Here is a 13,655-nt window from a genome sequence, read left to right on the forward strand (position 1 = left end):
CTCGGCTCTGCTGGCCCAACATCCCTGCTGATCTGGTAGTGATCCCATCGTGCTAGGTTGGAAACAGCATATCCAGACTTGAAGTGGTGTCAGCTGGTGCCAGGATGGCATAGAGTTTTTAATGCACATTACACAATGCAATATTGAAAATACCTATTGCTTTTTTTCATCTCGTTGTGTATTACACCTTATGGAAATGTCACAGAAATCATTTTCAATCTAACTGTGAATGTTAACTATTTTCTTATTTCTTGTCCCAATAAAATTTGTATGTAGAGCATAATCATCTCTTTATTTAGAGTTTTAATGGAAGTGGAAGATTTGTTCAAGTGCTTGAACAGGCTGGGGAAGAATTGCCCCAGCTCAGTAAGTAATTATTGCTGTCTTTTCTTCTGGGCATGCTCAGTCCATGAGTCTGATAGAGATTGGGAACCCTTCTCAAAGCCTGGAGAACGTGTGTCGTTGGGCGTACTTGCAACAGAAGCCAGACACTGGGCACGCAGAGTATCACGACCACGCGATCTTCCTCACAAGGCAGGATTTTGGTCCGTCTGGCATGCAGGGTAAGACATGCATTGGGTTTTGCTTGGTGAATGGCAGGACTTCTGGGCAGCGTTTGTGTTTATCACTGTGCAAAGCTGATCATGCAGTTTGTGTATACTTTGCTTAGTTTTGTTCAACACTTTCTTTCCCCAAATGCTCTGCATATGGCTGTGTTCAGTTGTAACTGTTTCATGTATTGCATCCTTTCTAACTGATGGGTTTACTTATTGGATCATTTCTTTGCTCTAGCTGAAGCCAAGCAAATGAGATCCTTATGTAAACAACCCTTCTCAAAGATAAGGAATAGATTTAGTGTATGCGAAGTTGTTGCAGTAAAGATTGCCAAGAAATGCTGTTACTGAAAGATCTAGAAGAGTAGGACCAAGTGTTGTGTGCTTTTTCCTTTCCTTCATGGTTCTCCTTCTTTGTGAGATCAGGTTTGTTCACTGGAGGAGATAAATCTGTTCATTTTAGGTTGGTCAGATCTGCTGTCAGCAGAGGGCTGGGGCGTTGCTCATCTGTTCCTGAGGGCTGTAAATGCACCAAGCTCATGAGCTGCAGCACAGCAGTGTGTGGTGTCCCTTTCCTCTGTTGCCTTGTGTACTCAGAGAAGGCAATTGCAGAATGGTCCTAGATGTGATAACAGCCTTCTGATGGAGCTAGGAATATAGTTTTAGTTGGTTAACAGGGTGATCTCATCCGTTACATAGATGAGAGAGTGCATTATTAAACGTCTGTAGACAGAGGTCTCTGTTCATCTGAGAGGACCACCTCAACTGTATTTATGTCACAGAGGGGAAAGCAGTGTTTTCCTGGAGCTTCACATCACCTTTCCATACTTGTTCCTTTTCTGAAACATGGTGTTTCTTGCAGGCTACGCTCCAGTCACTGGAATGTGTCACCCTGTTCGAAGCTGCACTCTCAATCATGAAGATGGTTTTTCATCTGCATTCGTGGTGGCTCATGAAACTGGACATGTGTGAGTAGAGCCATGGACATCCCATGTCCCACCTTGTAGTGTCTTTGATGCTGAGACATAGCTGTGACTTTGGGAAGATGAAATTTGTGTTAAGAAATCATGTCCAGGATTAGCTCTGGCTTCAGATCTCAGCCCTGTCAAGTCTTTATTTATGATCTTAAGTTTCATATTTAAGTATTTTTCAAATGGAAAAAAGAACTAATACCAAAATACCTCCCAGGACTGCTGTGAAACCAGACTGAGTGATGCTTTATAGTCTCCTGGTGAAAATGTAAAACACTCATTGGGATGAAATATGAATTCTTTAAGTTAATGGAATACATGATTCTCAAGCACAGTCCGTATTAATTCAACACATCCTGTATGCTACTGCTGGTAAAGGAGAAAATATTGCATAGAAAAAAAATGCTAACCACTGAAATTGTAAAATTTATAAAAATATAAGAACGTGATCATTTTATTGATGTAGCTGTGATTTGGTCTCTCTCAGAGTATTTCAGTTCTGCTGTTTGTAGACAGCACCCACTGACTGCCCATTTTCTCTCAAGAACAACACTTCCCAGGGGGCTTTTTCTATTATACTTCCCCTGAGAAAGCCTTCATGTCCTATTCTGTCTGTTGTATCAGAAATTATGGAGGGCTTTAAAAATCACCAAAATCACCAAAGTTCATTGAATCTCGCTGTAAATGTATCTAAATTAGACAGGGGCGTGGAATTGATGCCCTTCTGGTATTTGATTCCAGAATTTTTGAATTAGGACTGTAAAGAGAATATTGAGCTTTAGGAGAGAGATCACTTGAGATTGTTTGTGATCCCTGAAATCACATTCAGCCCTAATCTGCTAATTTGGCCTCGGTTACACACACAGTGTTGACATTAATCAAACAGTGTGCACAGAAAAACACAATCCAAGATGCACAATGTGGAACTGCTGGAGTGGGCAGTAGCAGCAGCTGGTGTGACCAAGTTGCAGTGTGTTTTTTTCCCCAATTGGCTACAATTGTAGATTAATTCAAATTAAGCAACTTCTAAATGGTTCCAGGCAGGAGTATGAGTAAATTTCATGTAATGCTCCTGGAGAGGAGACCGGATCCTTAATCCAGAAATAGATTAATTCAGCCATAGTTATTCCGAAACGTATACGTACACAGAAGTCTAAAGATGGCATTTGCAGTCTGTTTCCAAAGTGGATGTTGAGTTGTGCCATGAAAGTACTCTTAAGAGCCGGTACCTGGGCTGTGGGGTATAACAGTGTGACTGTGCTCACCCACTGGCAGCATTTGGGATACAAGAATGTTTGGTCACTTGGAGTTCGTCTTCAGTGTGACTGTACTTGCTCTCTCCTGTGCCGGGGCAGTTTAGGCATGGAGCATGATGGCCAAGGAAACAGATGTGGGGATGAGGTCCGCCTGGGGAGCATCATGGCCCCCCTTGTGCAAGCTGCCTTCCACCGCTTCCACTGGTCCCGCTGCAGCCAGCAGGAGCTGAATCGATACCTCCAGTGAGTAGCTGCTCAGCAGCCTCTCTTCTTTGATTAGGAAACATCTAGGAACAATTTTGCTTTTAGCATTTGTGCTTTATTTTTTTATTAGTTACTTGAATGGGGTTGAATAAAACAGAGAAACCCACCCCCAGCCTACCGGGAACCAGATGGCTCCCATGGATCGCAAATAATAAAGCAAATTGTCAGTGAGTTTGATTTCAGTTCATCTTGAGAAGCTCTCAGTTCATTTAGTTTGCATCTGTATTCATTTCTAGAAAGTTGATAGTGTGTGGGAGACACCGGTACCCACCTCCTTGCTGACCTTCCTGCCTCCCTCACATAAGCTCTTGCTGCAGGAATGCCTGTGCTATCTACCTTACAGATACCAGATTCGGCTTCAAGAGCTGTTGGTTGCTTATGATAAAGTCAGTGATGAGATGGTGCTCTTTAAAAATGAAATTCTGCCCTTTATAAGTTCTTAGAGGTCTTCTGGACCTTCATAGGTTTCTAAAGAAAGAACGTGATTCTGGAATGAATTTTTTGGTGGTCCTCCTGTCTGTTAAATAACTTGGAGACAATTTGGAGATACTGCCTACTGTGCCTTGATTCTTGGTCTCATGTGGATCCTTCCTTTGGTTCCTTTTTCATTGGGAATCTGGGAACCAACAGGAATTTACCTGCAAGTGATGTGGAAGTTACAATGGAAAGATTTCCAGACCTTCTCCTACCTCTCCTCCCCCAAACAAAACACAAACAAACAAGAAACCAATAACAAAACAAAAAACCTAGACATAATGTGTTAGAGGTGGATACAGCGTGATAAAGTTTACGTGAGCATAATTGCAATATTAGATAGTCTTCATGACCAGAGTCTGAGAAATAGTAGGCTCTATTTTGTTTGGAGTAAGAAGGTACTGAAACCACAAACACTCTGCGAGTCTCACAGCCCCATCTGTTACTGTAATTTTTGCCTGTTGCAGTTCCTATGATTGTCTGCGCGATGATCCCTTCGAACATGACTGGCCTTCCCTTCCACAGCTGCCAGGAATTCACTACTCCATGAATGAGCAGTGCCGTTTTGATTTTGGTTTGGGCTACATGATGTGCACAGCTGTGAGTACTTAAGTTCAGCCTCTGCTCTTTCTCATCCAGGAGTGTTGTAAGTGTCTCTGAAATGTCCTGACCAGGGACAGCACAGCAAAGCCCATGAGGAAGGATGGTGTGCCCACTTAGCTGTGAGTGAGAAATAACAACTTAATGCTGACAAATATTTTAAGAACCTCTGTACTTTCTTTATAAAACTGAAAACGGCCTTGCTGTAGTTTCATGACCAGTTCTAGACTGGAAGCAAGCAAGCTTGCTGTACTGTGGAGCCTCCTATTGCTGGCAGCTAGTTATTTTGTTACAGAACTCCCACCCCAATGAGAAGGAGATGGATTTGATGTCACATCTTGTAGTGCTAACACAGGGCAGCGAGCTTTCATGTTCCAGTTTTGTGGAAAGCGTGATGCATTTTGATGCCTAGCATGTGAAAATAAGCGTGACGGCAAAGAGAACAACTTGCAAGGACTCCTGATGCCATGGTTGGCTCTGTTGTACTGGGAAAACAAGAGACAAAGCCCAAATTTATATAAGCAAGGCAAGACTGGTGCTATTTGCAGTGCCTCACCCTCTGCAGCAGGGCTGTGCCTCCCACCTCCGGCTCCTCAAGCGGGACACAAATATTAAATGGAACGACATGTTTTCAGCTGGTGTGGCAGCTGCTAACACAGAACATTGCTGCCTTCATTCCCATCTGCAGGATTATGTGTGCCGAGCAGTGTCTCCAGATAATGGATGAAAACCTTTTAAGCATCAGCTGTAGTTTTGTGTTTTGACACGTTCTCACTGATGCTGCCTCAGAGGAATGTCTCTGCCAAAGAGGGTCTTTCCTTATGGCTGTTCTCTGGAGCCTGGGAGGCTTTCTGTTCTTTGTTCAGAGCAGCCAAGAGCACGTCCAGACATTATGGTCTGTTATACTTTGTGGTGGGTGGCTCTCATTCTCTGCATTACTAGCACTTGTAGTGTAGGTGAAATGATGAGTTACTCATTGGGCCTGAGGTCAGACTTCACCCTTCTGAGAGGAGCAGCTCTTATCCCTCTCCCATGGGTACTCAAGTGTTGTAACTGTAAGAAAAGGTGTGTGCCTTATCAGCCAGGGGAACTGATTTCCCCCTTGCTCAGTCTGCCTCTGGTCACTGGTATCAAGCTCTTTTTGTGCAGTGTTATTCCATTGACTACAGGCAGGATCTCACTTCAGAACCACTGATGATTTTTGCAAGCTTAGATGTACTTATTCCACAGTGTTCCTCGGGAAGCAGTGAGCATAGCTGACACTTGAGAGCTAGACAAGGGAAATCCAACCCCATGCTGCACTTCTGCTTGGAGCTTGAAGTCAAAGCTCCGTCAAAGCATCACCCGCTCTGCTTTTTTTTGTGTTTCAGTTTCGCACGTTTGATCCCTGTAAGCAGCTGTGGTGCAGCCACCCTGAGAACCCCTACTTCTGCAAAACAAAGAAAGGGCCTCCGCTGGACGGGACCATGTGTGCACCAGGAAAGGTGGGAGCGGGCGCTGTGCATGTTGGAGTCTGTGTGTGTGCAGCTGGGGATGTTGTCCTTAAAATCAAGTGCAGAAATGGAAGGATTTTCTCTTCCCAGTTTGTTTTTAGAAACGTAGGGAATGGAGAATACGGTAGGGAGGGTGTAAAGAGAAAACTCTGTGACTTTGTCCCCTCCGTAAAGCTTTGGGGAAGGTCTGGGTATGAGCTGCATTGTAACTCACCAGTTCCTGAGTCCCAGTTTGTCCAAAGATGGGGTCAGTTTAACAGAGGAAAAACCTTCTTGACTTGAAGTCAGCTGAGACGTGTGGCAAACTCCTGAATGTAAGTGAGGAGGAAGGGGCCAGGGGCTGGTGTGTGCTGTGTGACATCTGTCTGCTATCAAACCTAATCTCCAGGCAAGGCCTGACAGTATCTGCACAACTGCGAAATGTCCTTGGCTTCTCAACAAGTCACTGTAGAGCCAAAAATGGGGAAATTTTCACTTGCCTTTGACTTGTGCATAGTCGAGGTGTTGTGTTTGTGTCAGTGATGTAATGGTGCCAGTTGGCCTCCATGGCTGAGAGCTGTGAGGTCCTGGAGACTGCAGCCCCACTAAGGCTGCAGTGCTGGCCCCAAGGGAAGGGGTGGATGTGGGGGTTGAGTGAGAGCTGGAGGGAACCAGCATGACCATGGAGAGGGATGAGCAGCAGAGAAGGGCAGATCTGCGTAGGTGGATTTGCTTGATGAGAGTCAGGGGAGGAGTGAAGAGCTGTGAAGGAAGGAGCAAGGTGCCAAGGGCTCAGAGCTCCTGCCCTGAAAGGCTCCTCCTGCTCCAGCTCTCAGTTACCCCTCTGCAGAGGTCACACTGAGCTACAGCGGATCTGAACTCCTTTGAAGTCTGTTAGAAATGCCTTCACTGGGCTGTGGGCGCAGGGTCTGAGGGGAGGACTTTGTTGCTACTTGGAAGGATGTCTGTAAAACGCAATGGATGACATCATTTATATGATAAATGAACCGTATTAGCTGTTGTGGTTTGAAATATCTTTTTTTATGCAAGCATAATGTAATGCTGAATTCCTTCCCTAGCAAGCCATGCTCTAAATAAGCCACTCCCTTCTGGTCTTCTGTAGGTTATTTATCTCATAACACCTCTGTTGTGTGTTTGAGAATACTCAGGTTTTTAAATTACAGTGCACAATCTCAGGCAGTTTCTTTGGACTCACCTGAGATGTTTTTCCACATCTTGGTTTTATATTAAATAAACACATGCAAATCCCAGAAAAAACACAACTGTATTCCAGCCTGTCGCTTCCCTGACTTCCCCAAACCATTCATTCATGTGTTTGGACAGAAACAAGAATAAAAAAGGGAACTTGTAATCGCACAGTTAACGATCAGTCCAGTGCTTCCATTATAAACACTTTGTCAGGATATTATGCAACTCAGCTGTAACTTTTTTTCTCTGGACTGGGACTTAGGCTCCAAGGCTTCAGCGAGCTGCCCAGACAGGCTTGTAGTTCAGTGGATGCAAGAGGGGATGTGTGCTTTCTGTAGGTGATAGGAGTGAAACTGCTTTACTCCCAGAGGAGCCGTCCCAGCTTTTTGATAATGAACTTATTGCCGCCTTCCAGCAGAACCTGAGAAAATGATATCAAATGAAAAAGCCTTTAGTTTGATAAGGCCCTGTAGCCTGAGCAATATCTTATGAGAGTGTTACCATGAACTTCTTGCTTCTCAGCTCCGTGTTTGACCATTGTACTTATTAGGAGCTGAGGGTGTTTTAACAGAGGCACATCGTATCAGTCCTTTTCCATTTTTTCCTTTCCTTTTCATCCGTGCCTTTGATTTGGCCTTTCTCTGTTCACTGTCTTCATCAGTTTGGATAGAACAAGAGGCTCTTAGCAGGAAGCAACGTGACTAAAACACAGACACTGCCTGCAGTTGGGACTTGATTGCAATGTGGTAGCCTTCTCCAAGAAGCATCTCTCATGGTGTATAAGGAAGATGAAAATAACTTGAAATGCAGACCACTATTTAAGGCCAATGCCAGAGAAAAGCAACGCAAACATAAGCAGTCAGGGATGGTGATTCAAAGAGATCCATTTGACTCCTGCCTTAGGGGCGTGCAGTTTTCATGATTTCATACCACTGATTCCCAGTGCCTGTTTTAAGCCGAGGCCAATCAAATCAGTGCTGATGTGTTGAAGAAATATCCCAGCTTTGCAGCAGCTGAGATGTCCCAGTGCCAAAAATAGAAGCAATGTTTGGGAGAGTGAAGGGGCGTACGGAGCTCAGGTGTTTGCCCTGAGCCTGCTGCTCACATGGCCGATAGCTGATGGCTTTGCCAAACTCAGCAGATGCTGTTGAGGAGGACCAGGTCCAGCTGCCTCCTTCCTCTCTGGTGGCCCAGGGCCAAGAACACCTATGGCAGATGGGAGATCTGTAGCACATTGTCAGCAGCCACCCTGACAAGAACCATGTCTCTGTGTGCCCTGCCTGTCTTGGAGAGAGGGACTACAGCGTAGAAGTGGAAGGGAAATTAGACTTCATAGTGCCAAATATATGCACGTATATGGATGCATACACACATATAGATGTGCATTTAATGTGTGTAAATATTTGTAAGATTTTCTCTGCATGTGTTCATTTGAAAGAAGTTGCCAAAAGAATGACATTCTGCTATTGAAAAAGGTTTTAAGTGAGTTTCCTTGTACAAATGGAGACATGTTAATTGGCAGCAGTCTATTAGTTTGGTGGGTTTAGTGATAGAAATGTACAATATTCTCTTAAGACTTTCCAGACAGAGGAGGAAACTTCTATTTTAATGGAATTTTAAAGGAAATAGGATGCTTTTTGTAGCTCTCAACCCAGTGTTTTATGTGGATTGAGAGGGGAAGGACAGAATGGATTTCCTGAAGCTTCAGTGATGCAGCACCTTGCTCTTCTGAGCAGCCACATTAGCTCCAATGAAACGACTGCTTCGTGTGAAGTCTGAATGTGGAACCAGAGATGCTCTGTGAATTGCCGTGCTTAAACATACAGACAAGAGGTAATTATGCAAAGCTTAACTGCACAGCATTCTGCAGCTTAGGAAAATAAAGCACATATGCTTTCAGCTGATGATTTATTTACTTGTATTCAATTCTGTCAGCTCCACCAGTAGCCCCAGGCTTTGGAAGCCAGGCCACCTTAAGAAATACATCAGCAGTTTTCCTTGTTCACTTTTTTTTAAAGCTATTACTCTTCTGGGGAGAGGTGTGTATCCACTGAAGCAGGTGACTGCGCTCCAGAAGGCAGGAATAAAGTCGCTCATGCAGGGGGTGGAATGCTGGAGCCCATCTGCTCACTGCTGAGAGGAGCACAGAGGGATGCAGCACCTGCACTCCTGATTTCTTTCCTTGGAGACAGGTGAGCTCCTGGTACCTTCCTGTGCCAACCGAGCTGATGTTCCTGGTTAACTTGGCAGCTGTGCAAGAGCCAGAGCCCAGGTGGTACTCCTGCCCTCACACCACTTGGATGAGATTTGCAGGAAGAGAAGAGAATGATTATTGAAATAAAGAGGTCTTGCTCAGAAGAAGAAAAGGGTTTCTGAAAACACCAATGAACCACCACTGCCCCCAGGCCAGCTCTGAGCTACAGCTCCGGGGTTATTCTCTACAATTGAATGGTCTCAAACAGATGGAGCAGAGCGGACCATCCCACATGTGATTGGAAGTGGGAATAAAGCAACAGCCCCGTCCTGACACAATGGGACTGAGCGGTGGTTACTGACATAGCCAGGCTGGGACGCAGACATGACAGGTAGAGACTGAAAGAAATCTGCAAGTCTTGTCCTGAAAAATGAGCGTGCAGCTGTGGGGAGCCCACAGGAACACAGAGAGAGGCTTTTTTTTCTGGCTCTCACAGCAGTTGTCTCAAAGAACCGCTGAAAACAGCAGTGGAATGTTTTACTGCGCGAGATTTAAGCTTCCTCTCCTGGAAATTGCACTTGTTTTGGACTGCCCTGTTCACAGAAAAACTGGCGAGCCCACAAGAAGTCAGCTTCTCTTCCAGTAAGAAAACAATTCGCACTTTCCCTTTTTTTTGTCCTCGTTAAAAAAGAAAGATTGCTTTAATATGCTTCACGCTTTACATGAAAGCTCTGCTTGTGAAGGGAGCAGCAGCTGGAATTGGCTGTTCCCACTTTGTTACGCACTTACTGCAGGCAGTGGGAAGGGGCAGCTCTCACATCTTTTATTGCACTGCAGATGGATCCATCTCTGCTTTTTGCTCCATGTCTCCTCTTGCACTGATCTGCAGCATTAAGATGCTGTTGTGAATCACTTCATTTTATGTAGACTTCTTTCTTTGAGTCCACAGCCCGGACGCAGCCTGGGGTGACTCACTGCACCCAAACTCGGAGCTCTCTGCTTCCCAGCAGGCAGAGCAGGATTGACTTCTCCAGCAAAAACCCATCCTGCTCCTTTCTTTACACAGCAAAGTCAATAACACTTTCCACATTTTGCTTTCCAGTTCAGGAGCGAGTCACACTGTCAAACAGGTGGTTTGTTTGTGGTTATTGCAAACCACATCCCCTTGCTTCTGGCTGAAACAGGGGAAAGAGGCAGCAAACAAAGCATCACATGTCTCTGCGCCTCTCTGCTGAGTGCTGCATCCTGGAGCATCGCTACGTGGCTCTTGGAGCAGAGCTGTGTGGATCTTACACCTGAGGAATGCAGAACTCTGATGAAGGATGGTGTGAAACAAGCAGGGATCAGGAGCCATTGCAGCTCATCTTCCTCCAAGCCCAGCTGCAGTCTGCCCCACCAGGCAGACCTGTTCCCTGCATCACCCCAATGGTGCCGTTACCACTCAGGGCTGACGGTTCACAAGGTTTGCTTAAACCCCTACAAAGCCAGGAGTGCATCATCCCGGAAGGGCACAGTGCCGAACCTCAGAATTAGCATGTTAGCATTTGTGTTTCTTTTGTGCTTTGCTGAATTCTCTCTTATTCTGTCAGACAGCTGAGAAAAATCTGCCCATTGCAGCTCCGGAGCAGGATTGTTATAATTGGCTTTGTGGTAACTCATCTTCTTCATGGGTTTTGACTTGGAATATTTGAAATCATGAGAAATAACGAGTAGCTGAAACCTAATTTCTGCTCTGTTTTCTACCCCTTGTCCAACCGCATCAGTAGCAAAATAAATTATGTGAATAAAGGGCCAGTCATCGAGTGGATTAGCAAATGGGAAACCTGTGTCTTGTCACCATTTTACTAATGATTCTCTCTTTAAATTCAGCATTATTAATGATTATCCATCTCTTTTAAATTCATCTTCCAGCTCGCTAATCGCTCCATGCTTACAAATGCTCTCCGGTTATATATCTCCTGGTTTTGTTTTTGCTGGCAGCATGCATTCAGCCATATGCTCAGCTGCTGCCGCCTGCCAAGTTCCTGAATTCCAGGGCTCGTTAAGCTGTGTAAAATGTTGTTGTTGACTTGAATGTTAAGCAAAGTAAGTGACCGACTGCACTTGTTGTTGTGGCCGTCTGTGCACGTCAGCTGGAGCTCGGCCTCAGCTGCCACCAGCACGGGCAGAACGCGACGACCTCCTGCGAAGCTGTTGGTAGTGCTGGCAGTGTTTGCCATTACTGGACTTTATGTAAGCAGCAGCAATAGCCCAGATCTGTGGTCCTTGAGAAGAATTTGTCCTGACTCCAGCTAAGGAAGACTTCCTTCATTAGCTTCTGGTGGAAGGGTGGTGGCAGATGTCTTTAATGGAGGAGACAGTCGAAAGGGTCGTAGACGCTGGAAAGGACCCATTAAGGATCATCGAGTCCAACTTTGGGCTCCATGCAAGACCACCTAAAAATCAGGTCATGTGTCTGAAAGATGGCAAACTATTAAGTCTTCGCTTGCATTTTTTGCTTTGTATCCTACAAGATCTCTTTAAAATTGACAGATATAAGCATGGAGGCTACAAAGACTTCTAAAGAAATGTGTAAACACCTCGTGGGTTTGGAGAATTTAGGAAACTCTGTTTGCCTCCACATAGAACTTACTGTGTTAAAAAATGGGTAAGAGAAATAAGAAAGCCATGGACAGGGAGTAATTGCTGCAGTGTGGGTCTGTGCAGGGTGGTGTTTGGTGAAGGGTTCCTGGAATTCTGCTCGGTTTTAGCAAGAGATTCAGTGAGACTGAGAGAGTTCCCTGTGTCAAATCAACAGTGTCTGCCGTGTGAGACTGTTGTCAGCACTGCAAGCAATGGTAGCAGCAGGGCTTTACCTTTTACCCTGCAGGGGTTGGGACTCTACCAGTTATGGTGAAATCCCCGCTGTGCTGATGGAGGAATGTGATGCTGAGAGCGGGTTAACAAAGTGGGCAGTCTCTAATCCTATGAGCATAAATGATATCTATACTGCAAATGTGTAAGTTTGTCAGATCTGAAGGAGCTGGGGATCGTGGGCACGGCACAGCAGTGACTCTCATTGCCTTTTCCTGGAGTGGTGAAAAATCCAGTGTCTGTGCCCAAAATGAAACATGTTGCACCAATGGTACAGTATGGAATCATAGAATCCTTAGAGTTGGGTCAGACCTCTGAAGGCCATCTAGTCCTGCTACCATGTACTCATTCTGTACCTCTCCAATTCTCTCTCCTAGCACTGCTTTAAAGGTCACTGCATCTGGCTGACACCAGACATCCTGAAGCAGGACGGGCACTGGGGCGCATGGAGTAAGTTTGGCTCCTGCTCTCGCACCTGTGGCACGGGGGTGAAGTACAGAACACGGCAGTGTGACAACCCGCAGTAAGTTTGTGACTCCCAGGTGTTTTTCTAACGTGAAGCGAATGAATGGTGCGAACCCTCACAGAATGACTGCTGTGATAACACCGTGAAGGTTGCTGAGTGGTGCTGCTTAGATCTCGCCTATAGTACACACTGCCAGAATTTCTGCTTTGGGCCCTTTAGCAAGACACGAGCCATCTTTATCTGCCAGTTTACCATGCACTGAGCTGATAGTGCCATTAAAAGATCCTGAAAGTGCTGTTACGTTATTGCAAAGGTAATACTTCAGAGCCCCATGTATGCCTTATTCTGGCATGAAATAATGGCAATAATTTTAAAAAATAAGTTTTTTTAATTCAATCCAACTTTTTTAGTACTTCAGAAACAGTCTTACAACACGGAATGTGCTGATATCTTCAAGCTGTTTTCGTTCCAGGTTGGAGCAAAGCTCCAGAGAGCAGAACCCTCCCCAAAGTTAATCCTAAGAATGTTGAATTGTTGTGCTCCAATGACATATAAATGGTTCATCAAAATAATGTAAAACGACTTAATTTCAGTAACACTGAAGCTATGATATATAATATAGACAGGATGTACAAACAATGCTAAATATGTGATTATCCCCATATTGTAGAATATCAGGGTCATGGCAGCAGGAAGGGAAGCAGTGGGCAGAATTAAATGATTTCACCAAATAGGATTTTTGAACATGTTCAGACAGGATGAAGTGATTGAACCTGACTTTAGTATTGGAGATAACCGTGTTGGTGCTGTAGCCGTGTTTTCTGATGGAAATTGTTCTGTTAAGGAAAAATGTGTCAGTTCTAATTTCAGCCTTTATTCCATTGGCAACATGAAATTGACCTTTATGTTTGCGGGCTCTGTTTTAGTTGTAAAATGCATTTGCACATAGGAAAGGCTGGGTTTGCTGCTGGTTTAGGAGGCAATGTGAGTGAGTCGCTGCACCTGTTTGCACTTTCCTTTCCTGAACCACACCAAGAAGATGACTTTTGTTCTCTATTTCAAAGCGCTTGGAGGCTCAACTTGCAGAAATTGCTTTGTGAGAGAGAAATAGTGACAGCGGGTTTTTAGATGGTTGCTTCTTTTATCCCAGCTGTAATGACGTATATTGAGAGGAACCTTTCCAGAGACACCTCCCAGCAGAAAGCAAACACCAGAGCAGTCATTAAACTAGATGAAGTCCTGATAAAATGTGAGAAGGGAGCACTGGAAATACATCACTGGCCTCATCAAGTTCCTATTGACATGGCTGGGAGTGGGATTGTGTCACAGAGGGTTTGGTAGA

At 44.9% G+C, this 13,655-nt stretch overlaps 1 protein-coding gene across 1 annotated transcript in view; it reads left to right on the forward strand.

Moving 5' to 3' along the window:
• Positions 1–13,655, forward strand: part of ADAMTS2 (ADAM metallopeptidase with thrombospondin type 1 motif 2) — a 172,254-nt gene that overhangs the window by 138,863 nt on the left and 19,736 nt on the right. Inside the window, exons 6-11 of the mRNA XM_015875604.3 lie at positions 407–563; positions 1,417–1,522; positions 2,881–3,024; positions 3,987–4,119; positions 5,490–5,603; positions 12,225–12,370. Coding sequence (XP_015731090.3) covers positions 407–563; positions 1,417–1,522; positions 2,881–3,024; positions 3,987–4,119; positions 5,490–5,603; positions 12,225–12,370 — 800 coding nt within the window. The remainder of the gene's footprint in view (positions 1–406; positions 564–1,416; positions 1,523–2,880; positions 3,025–3,986; positions 4,120–5,489; positions 5,604–12,224; positions 12,371–13,655) is intronic.

The sequence above is a fragment of the Coturnix japonica genome, unplaced genomic scaffold, assembly GCF_054131305.1.
Source record: "Coturnix japonica strain WE unplaced genomic scaffold, WE-NBRP24 Scf048, whole genome shotgun sequence".
NCBI classification, from domain to species: Eukaryota; Metazoa; Chordata; class Aves; order Galliformes; family Phasianidae; genus Coturnix; species Coturnix japonica.